We start from the raw sequence: 26106 nt of genomic DNA on the forward strand, positions 1-26106 counted from the left end.
TCACCTAATTTCAGAGTTTATTTTAGCATCATGACAGTTGTCACTGACCTCACCACTAAACTCAAAATAAAAGTAGTGGAATGAATCAAGTCAATACAATTATCATGAAATCTGACATTTTCTGTAAAAGTGATGCTGATGATAAATGCACTTCAATTTGGCACCTACACATTTATTAACATCCAGGACCTTTGCAGCTTCTGTGTATCGACAGGAATCAAGAAAATAAAAACGAATAGTGGCGTCTGAATCCCCCCCACCGCACTGTGAATGCAACTGAAGACAGGAGAAAGCACAGCAGTGAAAGAACGAGACATTTATATTGAGAACATTTCGTTTACAGTTCTGGCTACCAGTGAGAGTAAAGCTGTTGATAGGTTGGCATCGATTTACATTTAGAGGCTTCGAGACGCAGCTCAACAGACGCTGACAGCAATAAAAATTGGAATGACAGTTCTTATAAAAACAGTGGGATATGTTCATTTTGTTGCCTGCGCTCTAGAAACTTTGTTCACTCCAGCAGTCGTGATCACATCAGCCACCTTCTCGGCTAAATCCTCTGAGATGATTGGCACAATGTACGTACAAATGACAATGAACTGAAGCCCTCTAACACAATGTGCCCCACAACACCGTCACTCGCCTAAAATAATAAAAGCACAAGACAAAGAAAATCAGATGTAGAATTTGTAAACACTTTACATTTAACTAAAAGTCCCCTAAACATTATGTAAACAATGATAAATGTTAGTCCATTTAAACTTTGTTCTATACAGCTTAGATTACATTTGATCTATTTGATTACAATAAGCTATGGATGATAAAGATATTAGTAAATGTTCAGAATACTTAATTGCATGTACATAATATAAAAAGTGACATTTTCATAATTTTTGTGTTTATTTTGTGCAAAATGCTTTAGTAAACTATAATTTGGCATTTATGAGAAACCTTTAAAAAATTGGTTTAAAAATAAAAAATAAAAATCATAGATGGATTTACAGAGCCCCCTTGGGAAGAAAAACAAAATCTCCACACAATGTTTTAAAGTCATGCTCAAGCTTCCACTCAAACATTCACCTCCACCTGTTAATACTGTGCAAATATGATGGGTTCAGCAAGTGCAAGCAGCTCAGCCAAATCGACCATCGATCAAGTTCTGCAAGATTCTAGGGAACACCGGCTGACGCCACCGTTTATCTGAAGCTTCAACCAATGCTGTGTTCAATGACGAGTTAACCCACGAGGCCAAAAAGGAATAGTTAAAGTGGAACTCTGGTGTTTTTCAACCTGGATCCTATTTTCACAGGTTTTTGTGTCGGACTGAGTCATGAGAACAATTTTTTACATCGGCGCAGTGCAGAGTGAGAGCGCTGAAGCCTGCAGCGACAAAATATGCTGCAATGTAACCACTCGTCAATCTACGTCCATTAAAACTCATGTAGGCTGCACAAAATTCAGTTATTCTGTGAGACATTTGTCAGCAAATCTTCTTTTATGTCTGCATGTTATTGTCTCTGACTCTTTGACAAGAGGAAGTGGTTCCATCTTTTATAATGCTAGTGAGGAGAGCCATCATGGTTAAGTGGGTCAGGGAGGACCCTCCTATTTCTATGTGGAAATCTCTGATCCCTTTAGGTTGTGACTCTGGAATAAATTAGATTGATGTAAGGATTCGTTATCTACAGAAATGGAAGAAACCGTTGGAATCTGCGTTACCTAAATATAATCTGGATCTAAAAACTGTGGACAAATGTCTGAACTGGGGACACTGGGTATAAAGTTGAACAATGTACACGATAATTATCATCTAACCTCACCATATTGTCTCTTATTATGTAAGTGCAGTGCCTGTTTTTTTGCCTTTTATCAACCAGTTTTGTGATGTTATGTTTTGTACGCTTGCCTCTTGAGAACATTTGAATAAATTAAAGTTTTAAAAAGTGCTTGTTTTTTGGCACTAACACGCTCAGATTGTTTTTATGAGTGTCTAACAACAATACATGAAGGACCCTACAAAGAAATGAAGGTCTTTCTGTATCTTTCTCTTGCTCTGGTCTGGTTTGTGTCCAAGTCTCGCGAACGAGAGGTCTCGTTTTGAAATCTCACGAGAGGTGACTTGTTGCAAGAGGAAAACCATGGAAGTGTGAGTGAGAGTTAGACAGGAGTGCTGGTAATAGTTGTTTGAGTGCAGAAAGTAGGGCAGCATGATGGTTAGCATTGTCGCCTCGCAGCAAGAGGGTTCCCGCCCTCTGGTTTGAACCCAAAGTGGGGGAGCCCTTCTGTGCACCAGTGGTCTCCCTGTGTCAGCGTGGGTTTTCTCCAGGTACTCCAGCTTCCTCCCACAGTCCAAAGACACGCAGGTTAATTGGTGACTCTAAATTGTCCGTAGGTGTGAATGTGAGTGTGAATGGTTGTCTGTCTCTGTGTCAGCCCTGTGATAGTCTGGTGACCTGTCCAGGGTGTACCCTGCCTCTTGCCCAATGTCAGCTGGGATAGGCTCCACCCCCCCGCGACCCCCAACAGGATAAGTGGTTACAGAAAATGAAAGTACAGAAAGTGAATCTTACTCTTATCTAAAAGATTTTCAGTGTTGTGGCTGAATATTTAGCAGATTTCACGAACCTGAAAAGATCTTTGAGATTTCACAACGAGACGTCTTTTTAGCGAGATATAACGAAAGGTACAGAAAATGTTTCATTTCTCTGAAGGGAAGTCTTGTTCTAAAATCTCAGACTTTCTCACACTGTCGAAATCAGCTAAATATTTAGCCATGACATAGTTGATTGTAAGGTATGCTTTCTGTGCTCCATCACAGCCAAGTATTGGCAGCACTCCTTTCCACCATTTTCTTTCTGCAACAAGTCACCTCATGAGATTTCACAAGACCTCTCCTTCAGCAAGACTTGGACACAAAAAGTGAAAGGTACATAAGAACATTTTATTCCTCTGTAGGGTCTGTAATATTGTGACAATTAGAATGATAACCTGAGCCTGTCAGTGGCAAAAAAGCACTTTGAATAGACGTAATCTGACGACGCACACCTGCTCGAGTGGTTACATTGTAGCCTGTTTCATGGCTGCCGGCTGCAGCGCTCTCTCAATACTGATCAGTTTCAAAAACTGTTGTTAGACAATAAAACGTGTTAAAATAGGTTCCAAGTTTAAAAATACCGGAGCTCCCCTTTAAGGCATCAGACTATTTCTGAAGGCAGCATGAGTGACTGTGCCTCACATGTAAGCTGAAAACACCACTGGTATCCTGCTGAGACATTTACTGACTTGGCACATGAGTAGCATGACACACAGAGGATCACTAACAGTATAAAAACAAGACATTTTGGTATATAGCCAAGCCAAACATCTATTATTCATATAAGTAAGCAGTTGCTGTGAATAGTCTACAGTTTAGAGATCAATTCCAACACATTCACTGGACTCACTTTGACAACTATCCGTGTCCAGTCCTGCTATAGTATCACTAGTGCCAGGTCGAACTAAACATTTGGCTCTCAGGTCGGAAAGGAACATGCAGCCACCGCGGGGGAAGAATCCAGGATCGAGCAGGTTTTCTTCATGTAGTTTATAATATATTAATTTACTTTGTACCTCATGAATTTAACTGCATTATAGAACTTCACATATACTGTCATTAAACAGTAACAGAATGAAACAGAAGAAGGAATTTGTCGGTAAGATATAAAAAGCATCCCCTATTTGCGTACCTGCAGCTTTACATGCTATTTACCGTATGTCGCCACAAGTTTAATAACATAGGGACGAACTTTAAATCGACTATGATGATTGTGATTAAAATACAAATCAAGATGAGCGTTTAAGAGTCTAAAAGAAAAAGGACACGGTCAAAGATTAAATGAGAGCTTAAGGCAGCGATTTCTCCAGGAAGAAGCTACAATCTTGCAGAATCGGAGGCGTGTGGGGCCCGCTCGGCTCGGCTCAGCTCAGCTCGTAATCTTTGTCGTCCCAGTCGCTGACAGTGGAATGAAGAGGGGGGAAGAGGGCGAGTCAGAGGTTACAGGTCGTCGTCGCCGATTCCTTCGAAGGCGTAGTTGCCGTGGAAATCGTTGCCGCTGATGTCGTTTGCTGAGTTGGAGGCGCTGATCCCTCGGAGAGACACCGAGCTCAGCTTGGTCTGAAAGGAATAATTAATATCATACTTATTATTAGACTGAGACTGATTTAGTAACATTTTATTTTTCAGGCTCTATGTGTCAGAAATATACTCACTGAGAGTTTGACGATCTGTTCACGGTTCGGGTCAGGGGAGTCCTGCAGAAAACAACAACAAACAATCCTGAAATCTGCACACAGTCCAAACTAAATTCAAAGTTACTGCACGCTGTCCCGTTTCTCACCAGTAGAGGGGGAGATTTCACAGCTTGCTGACTGTCTGACCGGTGGATGGAGCCGTTGTGTCGTTTCCTCAGCATCTGGAAGGTGACAAAGGGAGAGAAGCAGAAGTGAAGAAGACAATGAATATCCTGTAAATTATAAGGTTTGTTTTGTATTTATGTAGGTTGTGATTTCAGCTCTGCAATCCGATGACCTATTATCTCCACAATCACTAAGGAACCAATTAATGTTCAGAAAGATGTATATTGTGTGTATTTATACTGTAAAATGTCACATCAAATTTGGGATTGAACATCCTTTTTCTTGTTGTAGACGCTGGGAGGAAACAAAGCTCAGAGGAGATGTTGTAACATTTGCTGGCTCTGTAACCTGAAGGTAATTTTATTTTAATAACTCAAAAGGATGTGGTCGTTTTGTTGATTAGTAAGTGTGTGTGTCATTTTCCTTGGCAGGGAAGTGCCGACAGGACGCTGGGGAGCGCTTCATCCCAGCACCTCGACCTCGACCAGTGAGGTAGCAGAGCCGACAGGAGGAGAGTGGTGAGTTGATTTCAATATCCTGATGACTGACTCATAGTCGTACACCAATCAGCCATAACATTAAACCACTAACAGGTGAAGTGAAAAACATTGATCATCTTGTTACAGTGCAAAGTTCTGCTGTGGAACCTTTGGATCCTGGGTTGTAGACCAAATCACTCTCTCATGGCAGTGCCCCCCCGCAGGACAATGCACCATGCCACACCGCAGAAGAGAATGGCCTGAGCAACGTGACAAAGAGCTCAAGACGATGACATGGCATACAAATTCCCCAGATCCAAATCAGATAAAGAATCTAGGGAATGTGCCGCAACAAGTCCCATTCATTGAGGCCCAACCTCACAACCCACAGGACTCAAGGGATCTGCTGCCATCGCCCTGATGCCCCAGTGTGGACTGAACGTGGCTCTGACCTTTAGAGGCATGGACAAAGAATGTCTGGGGGAACGGCACGTCTCACAGATGCTTGATCAGATTGGGATCTGGGTAATTTAGAGGCCAGGTTGACACCTTGACATCCCTGTCATGTTCCTCAGGCCTTTACTGAGCAGGTTTAGCTGTGTCATGGTGCATGAGTCCTCATGTGTGAACAAGCCCACAAGCAAGTCGCCCCCTCATCTGTGACTGGGACTGGATATCTGGCATGCTAAAAAACTGGAGAAGTCTGACACGACTCACAAAGAGCATCAGCCAATGAGAGACAGGATACGTCCCACGTCAGCATGCAGGAGGACGGAAGAAATGTGAGGAGGACAAGCCAAGCCGGCAAGCCACAACAACAATGGCGGCGTCCACAGCATCACAGGGAACGTGATGTGTTTGGACCCAGGCCCTGGAGGCAGATCTGACTCAGCACTGGAGAAGAACATCCATGCCTTTGCGATGTGTCGTCTCCAAGTTAAAAACATAGTTTGGTGATGTCACCGCGTTATCTGGGGCTCTGTTGGCGAAATCTTGTGGTGTGCACACACAGGTCGTAACGCAGTTGGCAAGACTGCCGATGACAAAACACGTCGCCAGGTATGAACACTCAAAAGATTACGATAGTCTCCGCGACGCAAAATCAAGGTGGAAATACATGCGGCTGCTTACACTCTGTCCTCGAACGATTTTAAAAAAAGATGCTCACCATCATCAAAAAACTACATGGACACTCTGCCTTAAGCCTAGTTTCCATACAGTTTTATTTTGTGTCCAAAATCTGCCACAAAATTCAATTTTTTCAACGTACTTGAGGCAAATTCTGGACTGAAGAAAAAAATACTGAAGGAGGAGTGTCACAAACACTTCTAGGATCACTGAGATTCTCACAGGAATGAACAGAGTTCCCGTTGACTTGAACATGCACACGGAGCTATGCTGAAACGAGGCGTTGGGTTGCTGGTGCAGCTATGAAGTATTAAACATCTCTTTACACGAACCTTCTTAATGCTGCCGCCCGATTTCTTCACCATTAATTCGTCCACCATAGACTGAAGGCAGATGCTCATCATGATGGCCTGAAAACACAAGCACACTTTTACTTAACATCCTTCTTTTTGAAAACACATAATGTAGTTTGAGTGAAGACAAATTGTGGGAACAAAATGCTCTGACCCGACTAATCGCAGGAATTTAATGCTCCACTTAACTGAATGCTTGTTGCCCACACGTCGACCCCATCAGTGACTTCTTACCTGTTGACTGGTGATGGTGACCCACTGGAGGCGGTCCTTGCTCATCAGATACTCGAAGGCCAGCTCCAGTTTGACCTCGCATTTGGACGAGCTGCAGGGATTGGTGGTGCCGTTGGCTATCGGGACTTGCTGTAGAGACAAAAAGATTGAGAGTTACGATTAAGTGTTTGGCAGGTGTCACCAAAACTGTATGAATTGTTTTTATCAATTACTTTCGATTAATATTTATTCTATTTTCCTCCCTCAACACTGAAGCTGAATATCTCCTCTTGTGTTTAAAGTGCATAAAAGAAACCAATTTCCATATTTCATAACCAACATCCAACTTGCATTTTTAAGTAGAGGATAAGCCTGCTATTCTCCTCCATGACTGGAGGGTCATGTAAGCAGCTAAATCACATTTCCTATCCTACATCTCCTCTTGTTAAGCTGCCACTCTTAAGCTGCTGCATCACCACTGACAGGCAGCCAAATCTTAAGATGACACATGCTAAAAGATTAACACGGGCGCAAAGAAAGGAAGAAATATGTACAAATGCAGAATTTCAAAAGCCTTCAAGAATATGCGACACTCAGAGACACACACGGCTTCCCTGGAGACGAGCCCTCATTCCTCATTTATGGAGCCTGTGCTCTTCACCGAGACGATTCCCTCTGGGGCCAGAAACTAGCTGTACCTCCCAAGCTAACCACACACACAAAAGATGACATAAAGACGAAATGCAAAAACAAAGGTCTGACACACACATACACACACACGCCAACTGTTTATTCGTGCTCTTCCGGATGCAATTTGAGATGCGACTGTGAAGGGGGTTGCAGCGCTGCACCAAATGAGATGTTTTGAATAGTTTGCTGGAAAGGAAAGAGCTCATTAAAATGACTTTGACCTCTGAGAATGAGCTCAGGAATTAGCCACCCCGCTGGACAGCGCGGGGGCTCAGCCTGTAATCAGACGAGCCAACATGCATTTTAATTTTAGATGTGTTGCTATGTGTCTACATCTCTGTGCAAATTAACTTTTGGAGAATCATAAAAGCCTTGGTGATACACATAATGACCGTGCTGCTCGAACACTAATGCGATACAAAAGTGAACTGTTTTCCCCAATCGCCATTTAAATGAGGTCTTGCATCTAAAAATGTTTGTCTTTCAAATCCTAGCTGAGACGATGTGGGCAGAGCTGCATGTTATGCTTTTCTCAGCTATTCACAGAAGTGAAAATAGATTGTTCAGGCTTTCAGAGGAAACTGTCTCTCTTCAAGACGACTGACTGGAAACAGGAAAAAAAAATGCTGATTCAAGATAGATCAACTGTGTGGTGCATGATTGTTTAAATTTATGCTGATTCTGGGCGACAATTATGGAGATTTTTTTTGTTCTTTAGACAAAGATTTTGCTCTGGATTTCTTGCCAGCTCCAGTTTCAAGTAAACAAAAATAGTTAAAGTTAGACTGTCAATCTGAAAAAGTGGAACTCCAGTGATTCAGTCGTGCACTCCCACAAAGTTGGGAAACTTTTAGACATTTAAAAACATAATGGTTTGAATCTGTGCAGCAGAAGCAGAAAAATCATGACTTTATTTGCTAGTTTCCAGGGAGGTGCCTGAAGTAAATAAGCCCCTTTAACTGCTGTGACGTCTCCTTTGTATTTGAATGCAAGCTGTCCTAAAAAGTGTAGTATTTTCAACTTGTAATTTTACTTTCTATGTAGTTACTTTCGACACTGATGTCTAGAAGTTTGGGAGGAACGCGTGCAGTTCTCAGCTGCTCTGACAGCATTGCCAAACTTGAACTCTGGAAAAAAAAAACTAATGTGAAACAAGTAACCTCAGCTAATTTAACACTGCTTTGCTATCTAGGACTGCGGTGGTGCTTCATTCATTCATTTTTCGTAACCGCTTATCCTCTAAAGGGTCGCTGGGGGGCTGGAGCCTAAGCCAGCTGACATTGGGCGAGAGGCAGGGTACTCCCCGGACAGGTCACCAGACTATCACAGGGCTGACACATAGAGACAGACAACCATTCACGCTCACATTCACACATACGGACAATTTAGAGTCACCAGTTAACCTGCATGTCTTTGGACTGTGGGAGGAAGCCGGAGTACCTGGAGAAAACCCACGCTGACACAGGGAGAACATGCAAACTCCACACAGGAGGGCTCCCCCAACCTGGGTTATGTTGTCCTGACCTAATAGCCCCTGATCGCCCCCATCTTGCTCTGGTGAATGAGCGGCTCAATTTGGAGCAGTAAAACCCCTTTCAGCATTGTTGACTGTGTTATCACTGTTTGCTCTGTTACCACCTTTAACAATGTCAGCACAGCTAGTGGTGCTAGCATAGTTAACTGTGCTAAAAGGAATTTGCAGTGAAAATGAAGCTGCTTACTCACTAGAGCAACCTGGGGGGAGACCGGAGGGTACACGTAATACTTCTGCAGCAACACGTTCCACCACCAGGATGGTGTTACCAGCTGATTGCGGAATAACTATGGAACATGAGGGCTCTAAATGTCAAAATTGTTTGTCTTAACAGGTAAAAATATGATGTCTTAACATGTCAAATGCACATTAAGACAATAGATGTCCTGTTAAAAAGTACATTTATGTCTTAAGAGGTCCAGAGCATTAAAGCTTCCATGCCATTGGTTAAGACCTCTTATTTTTACCCGTTACGACAAACAAATTTGACTTATTAATATGAGTGTAGAACTGACATTAATAGCCTGTCTGCGTTCCATAAATAAGTGGCGGCTCTAGCTAGCTAACGTTAGCTCCCTCCTGACCTGGGTGGTGGGCAATGCAGAGCAGCCGAGGGACTAGTAGAGACTAGTGATGTGACATTCGCAAACGAGCCGAGACTTTGAACCGGCTGTTTGAAGTGAACGAGTGAACTGGCTCTTTAGAGTGAACGAGCCAGTTCCTAATTTCTTTGTTTTTTGTTTTAATTTACTCTGTATCCATTAATTTCAGATTATTTGATCAGTAACAAGTTGAGAGAGTCTAGTTTGTGAGGGAGAAAGACAGTGCAGCTGCTCACTCGTTCACTTCAAAAGAGCTGGTTCAAAGACTCGGCTCGTTTGCGAACGTCACATCACTAATCCGCTAGCACTTGCTTGTATTGACAGGCTTGTTGTTTATAAAGGGCATTGCTATGGCTACACCAAACTTTATATCTGCAGAGTCTATTCTGGGTCCACGTTACAATATCCAGATCATGTGATGTGATAAATCAGCAATGCGATTCGCCGTTGAACCCACTAACACCCCCCCAACACACACACAGAGCAAAAAAACAAACAAACAAAAAAAAAACAAACGAACGAACGAACCGCACCTTTGAACCGGCTCTTCAAAGTGAATGAGAGCCAAAGAGTCGTCTCTCAGAAGTGAACAAGAAATCCCATCATAAGTGGAGACTGAAGGCTGGGCAGTGTGCACTATATTTCCACAAATTAACACAGCTGGCTGGCTGTCTGTAAGCAAAGCCAATCACAAAACATTAAAATTTCACCACCTTTAAATGGATGGGGCTTTGAACTGCAGCGCTGAAGCTCACTGAGGCAGTGGAGTGCCGGACTAGAAGGAAAGGCTTCTTGTATTTTACATCTTTTTTTCCTTAATAACGAACCGGTTAGTTACTGATTAATGAGTGTCAGCCTATTGAAAATTAACAAAATTAAGCCAAACAGACCTCCCTGTGGTGTCCCTTTGACAGTAATTTTGTTAATTCATTTCTTGCTCCACATTCTATTGTTTTCCATTCATGTAAAATCTCATCACTTTGGCAGGAGCGCTGTTTTTGCTCTTCTGTGTGGTGAGAAATGCCCAGCTGACTGTGTCCTGCCTCCAACATTTCCTTGAGGAAAAAAAAAAAAAAAAATCCCAATAACAATGCAACACACTGTATTGATTAATTACTGTGAATCAAACCTGCGACGTGTTGACCTAGTTCATCAATCACTGTCATCTGCTGAGCCGAGTCTGACAGATCCTGACAACACGTCATGTTTACTAATCATTTGGTGACAGCGTAAACAGTCGCTTAACGTGTTGAACATACGGCCTTTGCTTTGTGAAAACAGCACCTTTGCTCTTTCTCTGCTCTCCTTGAAAGTTTCCTGACGATGTTAGTGGCGCTGTGCGGATGTATAGAGAGTGAGCTGTGTGGGTGCTTCCTCGCACTGCATGCCATCAGATTCCCTTCTCGCCGATAGGCTATTATCAGTCCGAATAAAGGATGCTGCTCTATGTGTGAGGCTGCAGGATCAATAACGCAGTATCCTTGTGTGGGCTGCGTGTTTGGGTAATTGGACTGATGAAGATGAATGGTGCGGAGGTCAGCACTTTCACAGAACAGTAGGAGTAAAAACGAATGCTTGGCAAGACTTGAGACATTTGTTTCTGGTGCAGTGGTGAGAGGGAGTTTGTAAACAGGCAACTTTGGGATTGTGACGAACTCTTGCCAAAGCTGCTGCGTCTCTACTCTGCCAGCTCGTGGCCTCTTGATAATATGGAGCGATTCCAATTTGATTATTTCACGGGTTTCAGAGATACAGGCGTGCTTGAAGGTGAATACACTCATCCTCACTCTGTCACACACTGACACACACAGCTCAACTTACAGAAGACGTGACTCGCCAACACCTCATGCGCGTGACCTTGAAGCTCCCCTCCTTCATCTGTTCGTTGGGCAGCTTGACGTGGAAGTTGAGCTCGTTGTTGCCGGCGCTGACAATGACTTGGCAGCCCTTCTCGGGGAAGTCGGTGATGCAAGGGTCAAACTTGATATAGCCGTAATATTTGAGAGTCTGACCTAGATGGATGAACTGAGGGGAAAATATGCAAAAACAGTTTTAGATGACTAACTTTTCCATAAATTCTGTCTGTCTAATCCCTGGAGAAAATGAGTTTGAATTCTCCACTGGATTGGTGTAATTAAAAATTCATATCAGGGGAAAAACTAGGCTAATTGCATCACAGAATGCACCAGAGGCAGCATTCTCTACGGTCTACAGATTTATCCTTGGACAAAGACATTTCAGAGTCTCAGCTGGACTCAAGTGAGTCACTGTGGAGGAAGAAGCATCCAGAAGAGGTGCCCTTTGCTTACTTCTTTCTTGGAGCCTTTCTCCTGCAGTGATTTGAGCTGCCTGTGCTGGTCTTTGTTGACGAGTATCCAGCCTCGCTCAATGTCAGACACTGTCTGGTGAAGCAAAAACAACAACTGAGGTTAATCTTTCTGCACAGGTGCACAAAACAAAGCAGGGTTTTGTGTTTCCTTTGTTACATGTGGAATAAATCACACCCTGAGCCTTTCATGTAAACAGCGCAGGTCAGCAAACAATTACACAGAAACATGCTTGCAAACAGCTTTTATTTTTTTCGATTTCCTATTTTTTTTAAACCTCCTCTCTGCTACACAGAGGCAACACTCAGCAGTTCCAGATTTTAATCAAACTTTCAGCCCCCAAAAATGCTTAATACAATAGATCACAGTTGTCGCAGCAAAGGGAATCCGCTATTAATAGGATCAGAGGGGAGCACACAGGATTCAAGGTGCTGCAAAGTCAAAACAAGCTGACATCGCAATCAGATAATGGAGGGGCCCTGGGGATGGACAAGAGCATGTGGCAGCTCAGGAATGGAGAAGTGGTGCTTGATTTTGTTTTCTGGCACAGCTCGACAGAACACAACAGATGCAAGATGTAAACAAACCCAATCACGTCTAATTTGGATTTCGGTTTTAGTTCCACATCTTGAGTTTAACTGTTGACGCTGAGAATAAGCAACATGAAACCTCATACCTGGGCGTACAGCAAATTCAGGCCGACTCTGTTGTCCATGACATCACCATCGTACGCCATGTCCCAGTAGCTGCAGAGACAAAAAGGTACAGTCACAAATCGATATCTAAACATAAAGTAGAATTAACAAAGTGGCACAGTTACAATTGTCGATTTGAATGACTTGAAGAGACTTAAAAAGCCTGTCCATAAAAATACAATCATATTTGGCCATTTGCCACAAAGAATATCATCTCCTCTGACTCTGTCTGCATACTAAGCCCCACACTGTGCAGAGAAAACAGTGTGTCTCCAGAAGCAATCAACCATTGACAAGTTAATATAATGCATTTTTCCCCACATAATTAAGTTTTTTAATTAGTTTAATACTCATAAAAAACTATAATGTATCATTAACTTTGACACAATTACATCATATAGACGCATGAATTTACACTTTGCCAAATCTGTGAAATGAGAGTGACACCCGCGCCACATCACCCACGTGAGCAGCACGTGTGTGTGTCACTGAGCCGCTTGTATTTTTTTCCATGCCTGTGTTAATAGGTTAAAACGGGAGCAAGCTGCTGCTCAGCTGCAGAACATCTAGAGATTCAGAGTCTCACCTTTTTTTTCTGTGTGAGGGGCACAGTTTTCAGCAAAAACAAACAGGGATAGTGGTCTTTTGATAATTATACTGGCATCATATCACCTTTCACTACAGTTTCAATGTTAACATTTGTCACAGACATTATATTTATTTTTTAGTCAACATTTCCTGCTTCTGTTGCAAACTAAATGCCCTCTTACAACATTCATTTACATTCTTTTTTTTTTAATTATTTTTTTTTTGGCTTTTTGCCTTTATTAGATGGGACAGTCGAAGCGTGAGAGGGGGAGATGACATGCAGCAAAGGGCCGCAGGGTCGATTTGAACCATGGCGACAAGGACGCTGCCTTCACATATCCTCCTGAGACCAGAACTTTTGTTTGGTATGCATCTTTAATTTCTCCTAGCTATTTGGGATCAGTAGGATCTGATAAGTATAAAAATACTAGTCCCAATGTCTTCAAACGAGTACCTACTAATTACCGGCGTCTTAGCTTGTTACTGTTGCTAAAGTTGGTCAAATTTGTTGCCATATCAAAAAAACAAACATTACTGATCATACATAAACAAGTTTCAACCATAAAATGTGATCTGGTTTTGGACCTTGTCCACTTGGCAAAGACGGCTACTATCTTGTTTTTACATGGATTAGTGTATTGTGCTCTTCCTACCACTAGATGGCACAAAAGTGTCCACAAACGAGGACAACCGGTCTAAGTTAAGCAGAATGAAGTATAAGGTCATGTAAACCCAAAATGTGATGTCCTCATATGAGGACACAGGGTCTCAGGAGGATATGGGACACCTGTTCTAACCACTCAGCCACTGGGTGCCCAGAATCCTTTCATTTGTGAACACAAGGTTTTTTATCATGACAAGTTTGCAGGGCCTTGTTGTTGACAGTGCAGTGGCTCACACGGCTCCATAAGTTAGTGGAGTACCAGCCATTAATTGTGGAAATACAGTACTCAAAGCAGCAGGTAGCTCTGCAACACTATCTGTGTGAAGACTGCACACATCCGAGCTGCAGCAGTTCAGTAAGGTGGCCATCATGTGCTGCACACACAGGACGTGAGGCCCAGGTGTGACTTATAAACTAAATCCTACAACTCAGTTTCAGTGAGACAGTGATGTAATACCCTTTTTCACCAATATGCCAGTATGCCAGTGAAAATGTTACGGTGGTTATTTATTTTTCTTTTTTATATCTGCTCAAACTCGGTGCTGATGATTTTTGAACAATGTCAGAGCGCTGCTTGGCCACAGACAGATGCTATTTTGTTGCATGTCATTGCATCGGGCCGGTAAGGGGCTAAAATCAGCACATCCACCTGGGTATTTCTATGAATGCCAATAGAAGCCAGTCAAAGCTAGAGCCGATAGATGCCAATGACTATTGCAGACTCATTAGTCCTGGGAATGAATGCTGATTGCATCCTTTTCTTTTAAATGCAAAAGCCAGACGGTTGTGGGTGTTAGCAGGTTTCTCCAGTGGGAGAGGGACTTTCATCAAAGACTATTACTGTAGAGGTTGAAGGACAGTTGGTCTGCTGAGGGGGATGTGAGTTAGATGGTGCGGACTTTCTAAGGCACCGCTGTGTTTGTATTAGAGGCTATTGCTGGAACTTTTGTGCATGGAGATGTGTGGGTGCCAAAGGTCAGCCTGAGGAGTAGAGCGTGTTGTTACAAAAAAAAATGAATGAATTCAGTTTATTGTGAGGGATCAGAGCTGGAGCCACAGATGAAAATGACCCAAGTCTGATAACAAAACTAAAGAAATGCTCGGAAAGATAAGGGCTTTCCAACCAGACTTAAGCTCAATACTTAGGCCATAATTTGCTTTCTGTGTGCTATTTAAGATGCTTCATTTCCAAGTGTTTAATATTTTAGCCTGTGGATGTGAAATATTAACTGGCACGAGTGTCATACTTCAGTTTGGAATAATTATTGTCTGAGTTAGCTGAGCACTGAGTTTTTTATCCATGGATGCTCTTTGGCAAGAATTTTATTGCATTCACGTCTCTCAACGCTTTACTGCAGGTGTGAAATTTAACATGCTGTAATTGCGTGACACAAGAGGTGTCAGTTGATGGAGAAGTCGTTTAAGTAGACGTGAAGCATGCTGCTTGGGCACATCAGCAATTCAAAGCAGGTAACAAGGGACAGGGAAGATGGTGAGACAGTGAGCAGATCAGGGAAGGAGGGGATGAAGAGGATACAAGGAGGGGAAGGTGTAGATGGTGGATGAGTACTTTTATTTTGCTGCTTTAGTTTTAATGAAAAGTGCACTGAAGGCCCCCAATAAAATATATAGTCTGAGTTTTGAGTTCTGTTAACGCAAATATCCATTAGCCACACTTTTACATTAGAAGTATATAAGTGCATATTGCTGCTGACCTTCATTATTAATATTCCTGTTTTTATTTCATGCAGAACTCTGTAACTCACATCGACACAAAAAGGTTTGAATTATGTAAATGTAATGTTTTCACTGGACAGAGGAAAAAAAATCCTCCATTTTTAGCCTGCAGTTTGAGCCAGAAAGAGCTTTTCAGTTCATTTTGACCTGATCCTCCCCTGGATCTCATACACTGGGGGTCTGTTTTTCCTCCACCTCCACTTGTTAGTTCTACATTCATTCTTTCCTCACTGCTCTACACTGCACACAGAAAACTAGGTCAGGAGTACTAAGACTTTCCTTGAGGCGGAAAGAAAGTAAACATCCTGTGTACCTCAGTCAGCGGGAGGCAGGGTGACGACAGAACAGACACACGAGGAAGTAGAAAAATGTTATGGTGAAAAAGGGGAACAGTCACTAAATTCAGGCTCGGTTGGGAAGCAACATTAGTGTTTTTCATACATGGAGGGTTTTTGTTTTTTTTTGGGCGAGCCACCCAGACAGATTTGCTCCCACCCTAGAAGGCTTTCTGTATTTCTGTATTTTTTGTGACATGGAGCTCTCGATGACAGATACTCACTTCCCCTGCACAAGCAGCCCTGATTCTTTCCCTCTCATAACAGGCAAAGTTGCTGTAAAACCAAAGGAAAGATTGTTCAATTACAACATGTGAGCTCTGCTGTTTGAGGGTCAGTTACTTGGACACCTGGTTAGTTTTATACTCCAGTTTAAAGACAGAGTTTTGTTCATGTAGCTGGAGATATTCTGTGTGTAAAACAGTCCTGATGTCTTGGTTTGAAGCTCCTCTCCTCAAGCTCCAAGCTGTCGAGCTAGCTTTATCTCAAGTCTTTTAATATAACATCTCTGAAAATAAATGAAGCAAGTCTCATGCAGTCAGATCTATCCACACAGCACTGTGTCAGCAGGTCTAGAAGCACACATTATCATTCTGCTATAGGGGGAAAAAACACCCCAGGTTGTTTGTATTTCTTTAAGCTAATCACAGTCATCTTGGGCGGCGCTAAGCCCAGGAGGCAGTGATCGTGCCCTTGCAAAATAGCATCAGATGGGAATAGTTTTGGTGGAACGTTTCAATGTGGGGGGGTGAATGCTGTCATTAGAATGGCAGAACTCCACAAAAAAACAGTAACAGATGTCGAGTGTATGATTCAACCTCTACTGATAAAAACAAACCTATTTTAATAATCGATGATCTTGAAGTGAAGCATGACAATACTTTTGCTCTAGGGGAGCTCACAGGACCTATTTAAAGCACAACTCTTCCAGAACATTATTACAAGATATCACAGGAGCTCATGTGAAGTGGAACGGGGCAGTCAATGTCACTGGCACATGCCTCTGCCAGAGTAAAAAGACAAGGCAAATCAACTCCGACTGGCCATGTCACAAAACAGATCAGACATGAGAGTCCTGCGAGACAGAGTTGAGGCTTTTCTGAGGTGCTTTCAGAAGTCGCATTATTCATTGTAGATCTTTATAACAATTCACAGAGGAAACAAAGCAGGCATGGCTTATTGCACAATCATAATCTTCATCATAAGTTGCTATTCTCAGCGTCTAAGTTGTTAGCTTGGACGTTATTGCTGTTGTTTCCCATAGTGAAGGAGATTTTGAAGATAGTAACACACAGATAGCTGGGGAAGGCAAGCCTAAACAGCCGGCCAATGGCAGGTTTATAGCCACAGTCTACATCTGGTGAGTCGGATTAAATATACAGTCAGGTCCATAATTATTTGGACAATGATACAGTTGTCGTCATTTTGGCTCTGTACACCATCACAATGGGTTTTAAATGAAACAATGAATACCTGCTTAAAGTGCAGACTCTCAGCTTTCATTTAAGGCTTTTTTCAAAAATGTAGTATGAACCGTGTAGGAATTACAACCATTTCTTCACACAGTCCCCAAACTTTAAGGGCTCATAAGTATTTGGACAAACTAACATAATCATCAATTAAACAGTCAGTTTTAATACTTGGTTGCAAATCCTTTACAGTCAATGACTGCCTGAAGTGTTGGACACATAGGCATCATCAGATGCTGGGTTTCTTCCCTGGTGATGCTCTGCCAGCCCTTTACTGCAGCCGTCTGCACTTCCTGCTTGTGTTTTGGGTGTTTTGCCCTCAGTTTTGGCTTCAGCAAGAGAAACGCATGCTCAATTGGATTCAGGTCAGATGATATGACTTGGCCATTGCACAACATTCCACTTCTTTGCCTTAAAAATGTCTTTGGTTGCTTTTGCAATATCCTTCAGGTCAATGTCCATCTGCACTGTGAAGCATCGTCCAATGAGTTTTGAAGCATTTAGTTGAATCTGAGCAGATAATGGTGCCCCAAACACTTCAGCTTTCATCCTGCTGCTCTTGTCAGCAAGACAAGACTTCACTAGAATAAATACAGAGGGTTTATCACAAGATGTAAACCACTGGTTAGCCTTAAAAATGGAAGGCCAGATTAGAGTTTGTCAAAAACCATCTAAAAAGCCTGTACAGTTGTGGAACAGCATACTATGGCCAGATAAAACAAAGATCAACTACCAGAATGATGGGAAGACAAGAGAAGGAAGAAGGGAAGGAACTGCTCATGATCCAAAGCACACCACCTCATCAGTGAAGCATGGTGGAGGTACTGTTATGTCATGGCCATGTATGGCTGCCAGTGGAACTGGTTCTCTTGTATTTATTGATGATGTGACTGCTGACAAGAGCAGCAGGATGAAAGCTGAAGTGTTTGGAGCTACATTATCTGCACAGATTCAACCAAATGCTTCAAAACTCATTGGACGATGCTTCACAGTACAGTTGGACAATGACCTGAAGCATACTGCAAAAGCAACCAAAGACATTTTTAAGACAAAGAAGTGGAATGTTCTGCAATGGCCAAGTCATATCATCTGACCTGAATCCAATTGAGCATGCGTTTCTCTTGCTGAAGCCAAAACTGAGGGCAAAACACCCAAAACACAAGCAGGAAGTACAGACGGCTGCAGTAAAGGGCTGGCAGAGCATCACCAGGGAAGAAACCCAGCATCTGATGATGTCTATGTGTCCAACACTTCAGGCAGTCATTGACTGTAAAGGATTTGCAACCAAGTATTAAAACTGACTATTTAATTGATGATTATGTTAGTTTGTCCAAATACTTATGAGCCCTTAAAGTTTGGGGACTGTGTGAAGAAATGGTTGTAATTCCTACACGGTTCATACTACATTTTTGAAAAAAAGCCTTAAATGAAAGCTGAGAGTCTGCACTTTAAGCAGGTATTCACTGTTTCATTTAAAACCTACTGCGGTGGTGTACAGAGCCAAAATGACGACAACTGTATCACTGTCCAAATAATTATGGACCTGACTGTAGCTGTTCTGTTATACATTAGTGCATATTCCTTCCTTCCTTCCTATGTTCATTCAGTGCTGGTTCCTGTTTATCCTATTTAATTACAGTACGTGCAGTTAAAGATACTGGGCTGTAGGCTTTCTGGTTCGTTAAACTATTGGATGATTTGAGGTATTCTCAGTTTATATTAGGGCTGCCCCCGACTGAGAATTTTCCTAGTCGACCAATAGTCATCATTTGGGGCCATTAGTCAACTAGTCACCTGCATGTTTCCAATATTAATTTAATTATTAAATGATATATTTTGGGCGGGGCAACACAATGGTTTGAGTTGAAGGTGTGAGAAAGAATAGTATCAGTAACATTGTTAACACTGTGCTACATTACAGAGAAATACAAACCGTACTAATGAACCTTCATTAATATAGGCCTATATTTTATCTACAAGTGCACGTCACACACTGAGCGAGCCGCCTGCTAATGACGCTGTGGGCTAATGGGCATGTAGCTACTTCCATGTTTCAGATGATACGTCATGTTTGTTGTCAACCAATGAAGATGAGTTTACATATCACCTTGGGTTCGTCCTTCACCTTCTCAAAATGATCCCACACTTTGGATTTCCTGCCTGACATGTTATTAACTAGCCTGTGTGCTGCTGTACGTTTGGTGGACTATTAGCCGACAGCTCTAGGTTATAGACAGTAACTGTTATTTGCAAGTGAATTCAGGTTGTGATGAGATTGATTTATTATGTTTATTGTCTGGTGATTTGCTGCAGCAACATCAGATTTATGTCCCAATCTAATCCCTGGCATGCTCGTCAAATGCACCGTCTGTCTTATCATGATAACCGTTGTCCTCCGCAAAATAAATTATAAAACAAATGACTCCAGTCTCTTTTCCAAATTAGCTGCCACTTTGTAGAAGTTGGTGAGGTCAGATAAGCAGCTCATGGTCGGGCTAACTGCTGCTGTGAGACATTAAGAACAAGTGTCTCACTGCAGATAAGAAAGAAAATGAGCAACACCCAGAATGAAAAAACACGCATTGAAATTACACCAAGAACAGCAGATGTAGTTAATGTGCTGCTTACCAAAAGAGAAACATCTGACCTGCTTCTTTACAGGATTGGATAAAGAACTCATGAATACTCTGGACAATGAATCACAGCTATAATTACACGTGGCGGAGAGCACATGATGAAATTCAAAGTCATGATGTGAGCAGGTGGTGGGTACCTTTTCCGTAGGAGTATGTGAAATTCAGAGCTCCGCAAGCTGGTAATGGATACATAAGGCAGCTCAAACTCCTGCAGCTTCCGCACAACTAAGAGAGAGACACAGAAAAAAAAAGACAGAGTGAGGGAGAGTACAGAACAAGTGCAGCTACAGTAAAGTCCCAAGGACATTTGGATAATGACGGTAACAACAAACAATGAGGGATGGGAGAACTCCATCTGGACAGGTCCCAGCAGGGTAAAACTTTGTGTGTGTGTGAGTATGTGTGTGTGTGTATGTATGTATGTATGTATGTGTGTGTGTGTGTGTGTGTGTGTGTGTGTGTGTGTGTGTGTGTTTGTCCCTAATCTGCAGCTGTTTCATTGCGGCCCATTCCCTCAGGAGAGAGAAGGAGATCTCAGGTGCTTGCTGAGGCTGCTGCTGTGTTTCCAGGCATCAATAAATGTGCACATCGCTACAAATCTGATGACTAAACAGCACTTTAGTTTGCCATTAGGTTCCTAAAAGTATGTTTACAGAGATGCTGCGTACAGGAAGCAGAAACACACATGCTAGTCGGTTTGATGTTGGGAGTCTCTGCAGGAATAAATACAAACTGAATGCTTAAAATGTTTTGGAACATTCTTAGGCGAACTAAATCGTCAGAAGGAAACTGCGGAACAGCCTTAAAATGCAGATGAAAAGGCCCGCGCTGCCATTTGAAACCACATACTGATTCTTCTTGACATGTCTTTGCATATTTTACAGCGCGCATTGATTTACACACAGATGTCTGGAAACTTACTGCCTGTCAGAGAGGAATTGAATTCTTCTCGCTATCCTGTTATGTCAATACTCCCACCAGTAGTTTTGTTTGATCCACAGCCTGCTGCGCCGGATTTATTCTGGTAGTCGAGTCGTATTCAACACATGGCCCTCCTCCTTTCATACCGCTCGGAGTTTCAGATTTAAACTGTGCCAAGGATATACAACATGCCCACGATATTTACAGATTCCTCCAAGTTCACCTGGCACCATTTTCAGCCTGGAATGGATTTGGCGTGAGGAGTGGGGGAGCGTTTGGCAGGTGGAAGACGAGAGAAGAGAACCTTTGGGACCGAGGGGGGGATTTGACCTGACAGGGCTGTGATGAAATGGAAAGAGAGGGACTGGAAAACTGAAATATCTTGATGTGGAAAGCTTTGTGCCTGTGTGCCGCTGTGGTGTCCCTTTGACAACAAATGCAAATGCAAATAACTGACTGTGATTTGCATTCACACAGTTACTCCTAAGTGAACAAATGAGTGTAAACAAATATGACAGGACCTTTTGAGTGTTGGAGTGAAGCGTTAAGGGGGTTTAACATGATGAAGTAATGGGGCACAGAGGATAATGTCAGAACATAATAGAAGTCTATTAAGTACAAGAACTATTAGAAGATTATCAAATCAGGAAAGTGAGGAACAAGCTCAAAATCATGGCTAACACAAAGCAAACTGCACCACAACTGTCTCCAGACTTGAACAGGCTTCCAGCAGCTTTAAAAAAATACCACAAGTAATCATAGTTTCTCCCGTGATGTGAAAAACTGGATTTTAAGCAGTCAGTCTTGTCAGCACTGATCTCAGATAGATGTTAGCAGTTACCCTCATGGGTACATGTACTGCTAACTTTGTCACGTGCAATGTATTTATTGTATATTTCGTAGTGTAAATTGTATTGTGCAGCCTGTGCCTGCCATGTTTATTGTGTAGGGCAGAAAATTGTTAACTTGGTCACTTCATATTGTACTTCGACCATGCAGTGTGAACTTACTGTTTTTATTACGTAAGGCACCTTCACTGGTAACCTGGTCACTTTACGAGGCAGCTACTGTGCTTTTATATTGTGTTATGTACTGTGCAGTGTACACACTGCTTCTGTTATGTCAGGTGCATTGATTTACTGTAGACTGCATTGCACCTTCAATTGCTGCGGCCCTGCTGCCTGCTCTCTCCGGTTTTACGCCAGGCTCGGCTCCTTTCAAAGACTCCTTGCGAAGCACTCCTCCGGGCTTTTTGCGGACCTAATTGTATTGCGGAGTTTTGCACAGCGGTGACCGGATCTTTGCTCTCAAACCACAAAAAAATGTGATGGCACAACAGTCTCCTTCAGTACATTATTCTATGCTTTCTTTTGATTTTCACATTGGCTAGTCATCCTGTTTAATTTGTCTTCTGATTAAATCGGAACCGTTGAAACAAGTTGTAGGAAGCCTCTGCAAGTAATTGGTTGCTGGCAGACACTCTGTGCTGCAATAAAATGGTTAATCAGCAGTGCCGTGCACTGTAGAGCCGATGCGCTGCTGGTTCTGCCGGCCTGAATAGAATATAATGTCTACTGTTTTGTACAGCCTTTATAGACTGAGCTGAGTAGTGATGCGCGGGTCGACCCGTAACCCGCGGGACCCACAAATGGACCTGCGGGTCGGGCAGCACTGATCGTCTGTTAAATCGGTCTGTAAATGATATTTTGACATTATTGGCTCTTACTGTCATGGCATCCGAAAGTACTGATGCGTTGAGCAGGTGACAGTCCGCGGTCGTTTTCAAAACACACTTGTGTCACGCACTCCAAAAGAAACTTGTTTAAACTTTAAATAATTTAATTTAAATAATTTATTGTATAAAATGGGGGAAACAAACGTTGACAAAAACGGTTCCATAATTCATATTAAATTCAAAAGATAACGAAAAAACAGCTACAAGTTAGAGGGAATAGTGATAAAGTGGTAAAACTTGGCATTGATCCACAGCCTCAGACGGATGCGCTCAAGCTTGCCATGCGCACAAGCTCAGTTGGTAGGCTATACTATATTTTCACATTTTTAACAATGCAATTTAAAAGTTTTGATTTTTATTGATATCCTACATTTACCAACAACAAAAAGACTACATTTAGCACCAAAAAATATGTAAAAAAATTAATAATAGCCTAATACTAAAAAAAAAAAAAAAAAAATATCGAATACCAAATTTTCATAAGGAAAACCTACCCATAGAAACGAATATTCGAATATCCGAATATTTGGGTACAGCCCTACTGGCCACTCAACTCGATTTTAAAAGTGTTTTTGAACGAAACACAAAATGTCGATGTCAAATCCAGAGTGAAAAAGTGCAGAGCAGATCCATGCTGCTACTAGCAGAGTGCTGAAGAGGACAACATGAGAAACAACAGCTTGACGTAAGACGCCACAATAAATTGTTTGGAGGGTAAAACGATGGGTTTTCATTTCTCAAGTTTCCCATTTGGAATGCCGTGTCACCAGCGCCACTACATAGTTACTGACACCTACCTTGTGACCTGGATACGCAATTCTGATTTGATTACTTGCAAATAATGCAGACAGTCAAGATCTGTTTTCAAACACAAATCTGATTTTCCTGCAGTCTTAACTTAGCCTCACAGCCCAACTGCATACATATCATCTCGTGTGATGCTACAAAGCCAGTCAAATCTGTGCTTTCCGATAAGCATTGTGACTCGAGTGAGTGAATGAGCACGCAGGAGAAACGAGAGACAACAGTCGGAAAACTAAACGAGTCACAGAAAAGTAATTTCATATGGTGTGCTCTAAAAAGACAAAAGTATATAGCAAAAACAGAGCTTCTATCAAGAATGGACCAAACAGTGTTCCAGGGTTAACCAACGAGCATCTACACCTGTGTATGAGAATGGCTCTAAGACCACACGGCCCAGATTTAAAATCCTGGCAAGACAATCTAAAGCTTCCTCCTCTCACTGAAGAAGAGAAAGTGGGAGGCGGAATTTAAAAGGGAAAGAAATAAAAGGAGCTGTTAAAGCTGCCCCATTGTTAGGATGTGTTTAGATTATTGATTATAAAATTGGTTGTGACAGTTAAGATGTGAGATGGAGTTTACAAAAAAGGAGAAAAAGGGAAAGTTATTTATAATCCTTCCAGTTCAATGAGAAAACTGACAAAAGAAATTGTGTTGAAATAAAATTGAATTGTACTTTCTTTGACTGATTTGACAGTCGGGTGTTGAATACATACAGACAACGAAACAACTACAAGGCTGCTACAATAGACTGTATATGGAACTGAATCATGATGCAAGTTGCACATTATGATGTACTGTTTGAAAAGCTTTTCTCCAAATGGACCTCTTTGATATACCACATACAGTAGACTTGCACTTCCCATAAACAGAATAACAGACACTAGAATTAATTAGTTTCTAGTGAGGATTTTAGTCATGTTTACACCGTAAAAGCCTAGTCTCCATTAAAGGCCCAGTCCTTTTACTAGCCTGGTGTGGCTACACATTTTGACAAATAAAGGCCCGTCTCAATTAGAGGCCTGGTCTGGTTGCCAAGCAGTTCATTTTAACAGAAGTTCTTTCAGATTATTGACTACCCACTTGAGCTAATATCAGTTAGCTAGTTAGATAACACGTACAAATATAAATGTTTGAACTTTTGTCGATATGGAGAAGCTACACATTGTTAGCTCGTCTTTCCCACAAAAACATGCCCAATGTACATATAGAAGATGGAGGAAACAAAATCTCCAATTTAATTAACAGAACAACCTGTTTTCCATATATACAAATTATTAGGACACCCAAAAAAAGCACACAGCCATGTGTTTTTATACACATCTTCTATTTGAGTGTCTGAAGCACAAATAAATTTGGACAGTCTGCGGAAACACTAGACTCATCTTACGTCTTTCTGGGAAAATTACTTGACTCATCAGCAGTCAGCCTGTGAATGCCATGCCATTTTACATTGAGTCGACACAAGTGTCAGATTTTAGACCTCAGACCACAATGAATTCATTCTCAATCTGAAAACAGTGCACACAGCCTGGTGCGCAAGCTCAAGTCACTTGAAACACTGCACAACTGTTTTGCATGAAGCAGCCAACAAACACACAGAGCCTGGCTCTCACTGAGTTTCTGTGCAGCTAATAAATGAATAATGCATCCGAGCCAGAGATACAGTAGAAACTCTAATACAAGAGACAACTCTCATGGGGCGATGCAGCTCTCCTTTTTTAATTAAACTAACAGTACATCTCCAAACTGTGAGACGGATAAACTGAGCTGCTGGACAGTTGCCAGAGGAAACTCTTTATGCTTCGTTGCCGAGAAATTAGAATGAAAGAAAACTAAAATCAAAAGCGTGACATTACAGAAAGTTATTCTTTGGTGCAACATGACAAATGTTATAGCGATTAATCACAACTCCTGGTTCCTTTTGTTTCTCGGTTTGTAAGAATAATTCGTCCTCTAAGTTCTGTGTCTTTCGAGAATGGTCCCTGGCTGGCCTGAAACAGTAGTTTACATATACATTATTTTATCAAAGAGCTTTGTCTACAGCACATTTTCTTTGCTTCAATAAACAAGACTGGTTATCTGATGGTTTCCAGCTGTAGTGAGGCCGAAAATAAGAAGCCCTTGAGATGCCTATGTTCAGAAATCTCTGAAAATGCATTCCAAGTCGACTCTAAATAATCAGCAGTGATGATTTATGGATTCCTTTCCCTGATATCTTAATTTGCTCTCTCTTTGACATTTTTATCAGCTGGTAATTAATCATATAAAATGAGACATGATACAGAATACATTCTGAGTCGTAAATATGGCAGGGAAAGATAAGATGTTTTCATTCCTTGAATTCCTCTGATTCTTTAGAATATTGTTGAAACTTACACGTTAAGCCTCCGTCCACACCTTCACGTACGAGGAAGAGATTGAAGTAACCAACAAGGTCATCTGGAAGGTCGAGTTTTGTTGCAACAGCCTGCAGAGAGATGAGAGAGTGAGTTTATTTTAGCATCAAATTCAATGAATCCATTCCTTCATCTGATTTTTGTTTTGCAGCAAGTTAAGAGGAATGAAGATAAAAGTGTCCGCAGACAGATAATAAAAAAACAGCTCAGTATGAAATGGAGAGACTGGATTATCCTGTAGATCAAATACTGGGATAAAGCAATCATACTGTACCATCTTAAAAAATTAATAGAATATTAAAACATTTCCCTGAAGCTCCTCTACACCCTCATGTTTCAATCCCATTAAGATATCAAATTTAAAGTCATGATAATATGATATTACATTTTCCTCAGTCCCCACAA

The 26106-nt window shown here is 41.8% G+C and overlaps 1 protein-coding gene across 2 annotated transcripts in view; it reads right to left on the reverse strand.

The window, feature by feature from the left end:
• Nucleotides 1–26106, reverse strand: part of snx17 (sorting nexin 17) — a 51102-nt gene continuing 24996 nt past the window's right edge. For both annotated transcript variants that reach the window (XM_033648972.2, XM_033648971.2), the window contains 10 exons: nucleotides 25682–25772; nucleotides 19983–20070; nucleotides 12398–12467; nucleotides 11704–11796; nucleotides 11216–11419; nucleotides 6590–6718; nucleotides 6335–6412; nucleotides 4377–4451; nucleotides 4249–4290; nucleotides 1–4153 (listed from right to left, as the gene is read on the reverse strand). In XM_033648972.2, the coding sequence (XP_033504863.1) occupies nucleotides 4034–4153; nucleotides 4249–4290; nucleotides 4377–4451; nucleotides 6335–6412; nucleotides 6590–6718; nucleotides 11216–11419; nucleotides 11704–11796; nucleotides 12398–12467; nucleotides 19983–20070; nucleotides 25682–25772 (990 nt within the window). In that variant the 3' untranslated portion in view covers nucleotides 1–4033. The remainder of the gene's footprint in view (nucleotides 4154–4248; nucleotides 4291–4376; nucleotides 4452–6334; nucleotides 6413–6589; nucleotides 6719–11215; nucleotides 11420–11703; nucleotides 11797–12397; nucleotides 12468–19982; nucleotides 20071–25681; nucleotides 25773–26106) is intronic.

Source organism: Epinephelus lanceolatus, chromosome 13 (assembly GCF_041903045.1).
Source record: "Epinephelus lanceolatus isolate andai-2023 chromosome 13, ASM4190304v1, whole genome shotgun sequence".
NCBI classification, from domain to species: domain Eukaryota; kingdom Metazoa; phylum Chordata; class Actinopteri; order Perciformes; family Serranidae; genus Epinephelus; species Epinephelus lanceolatus.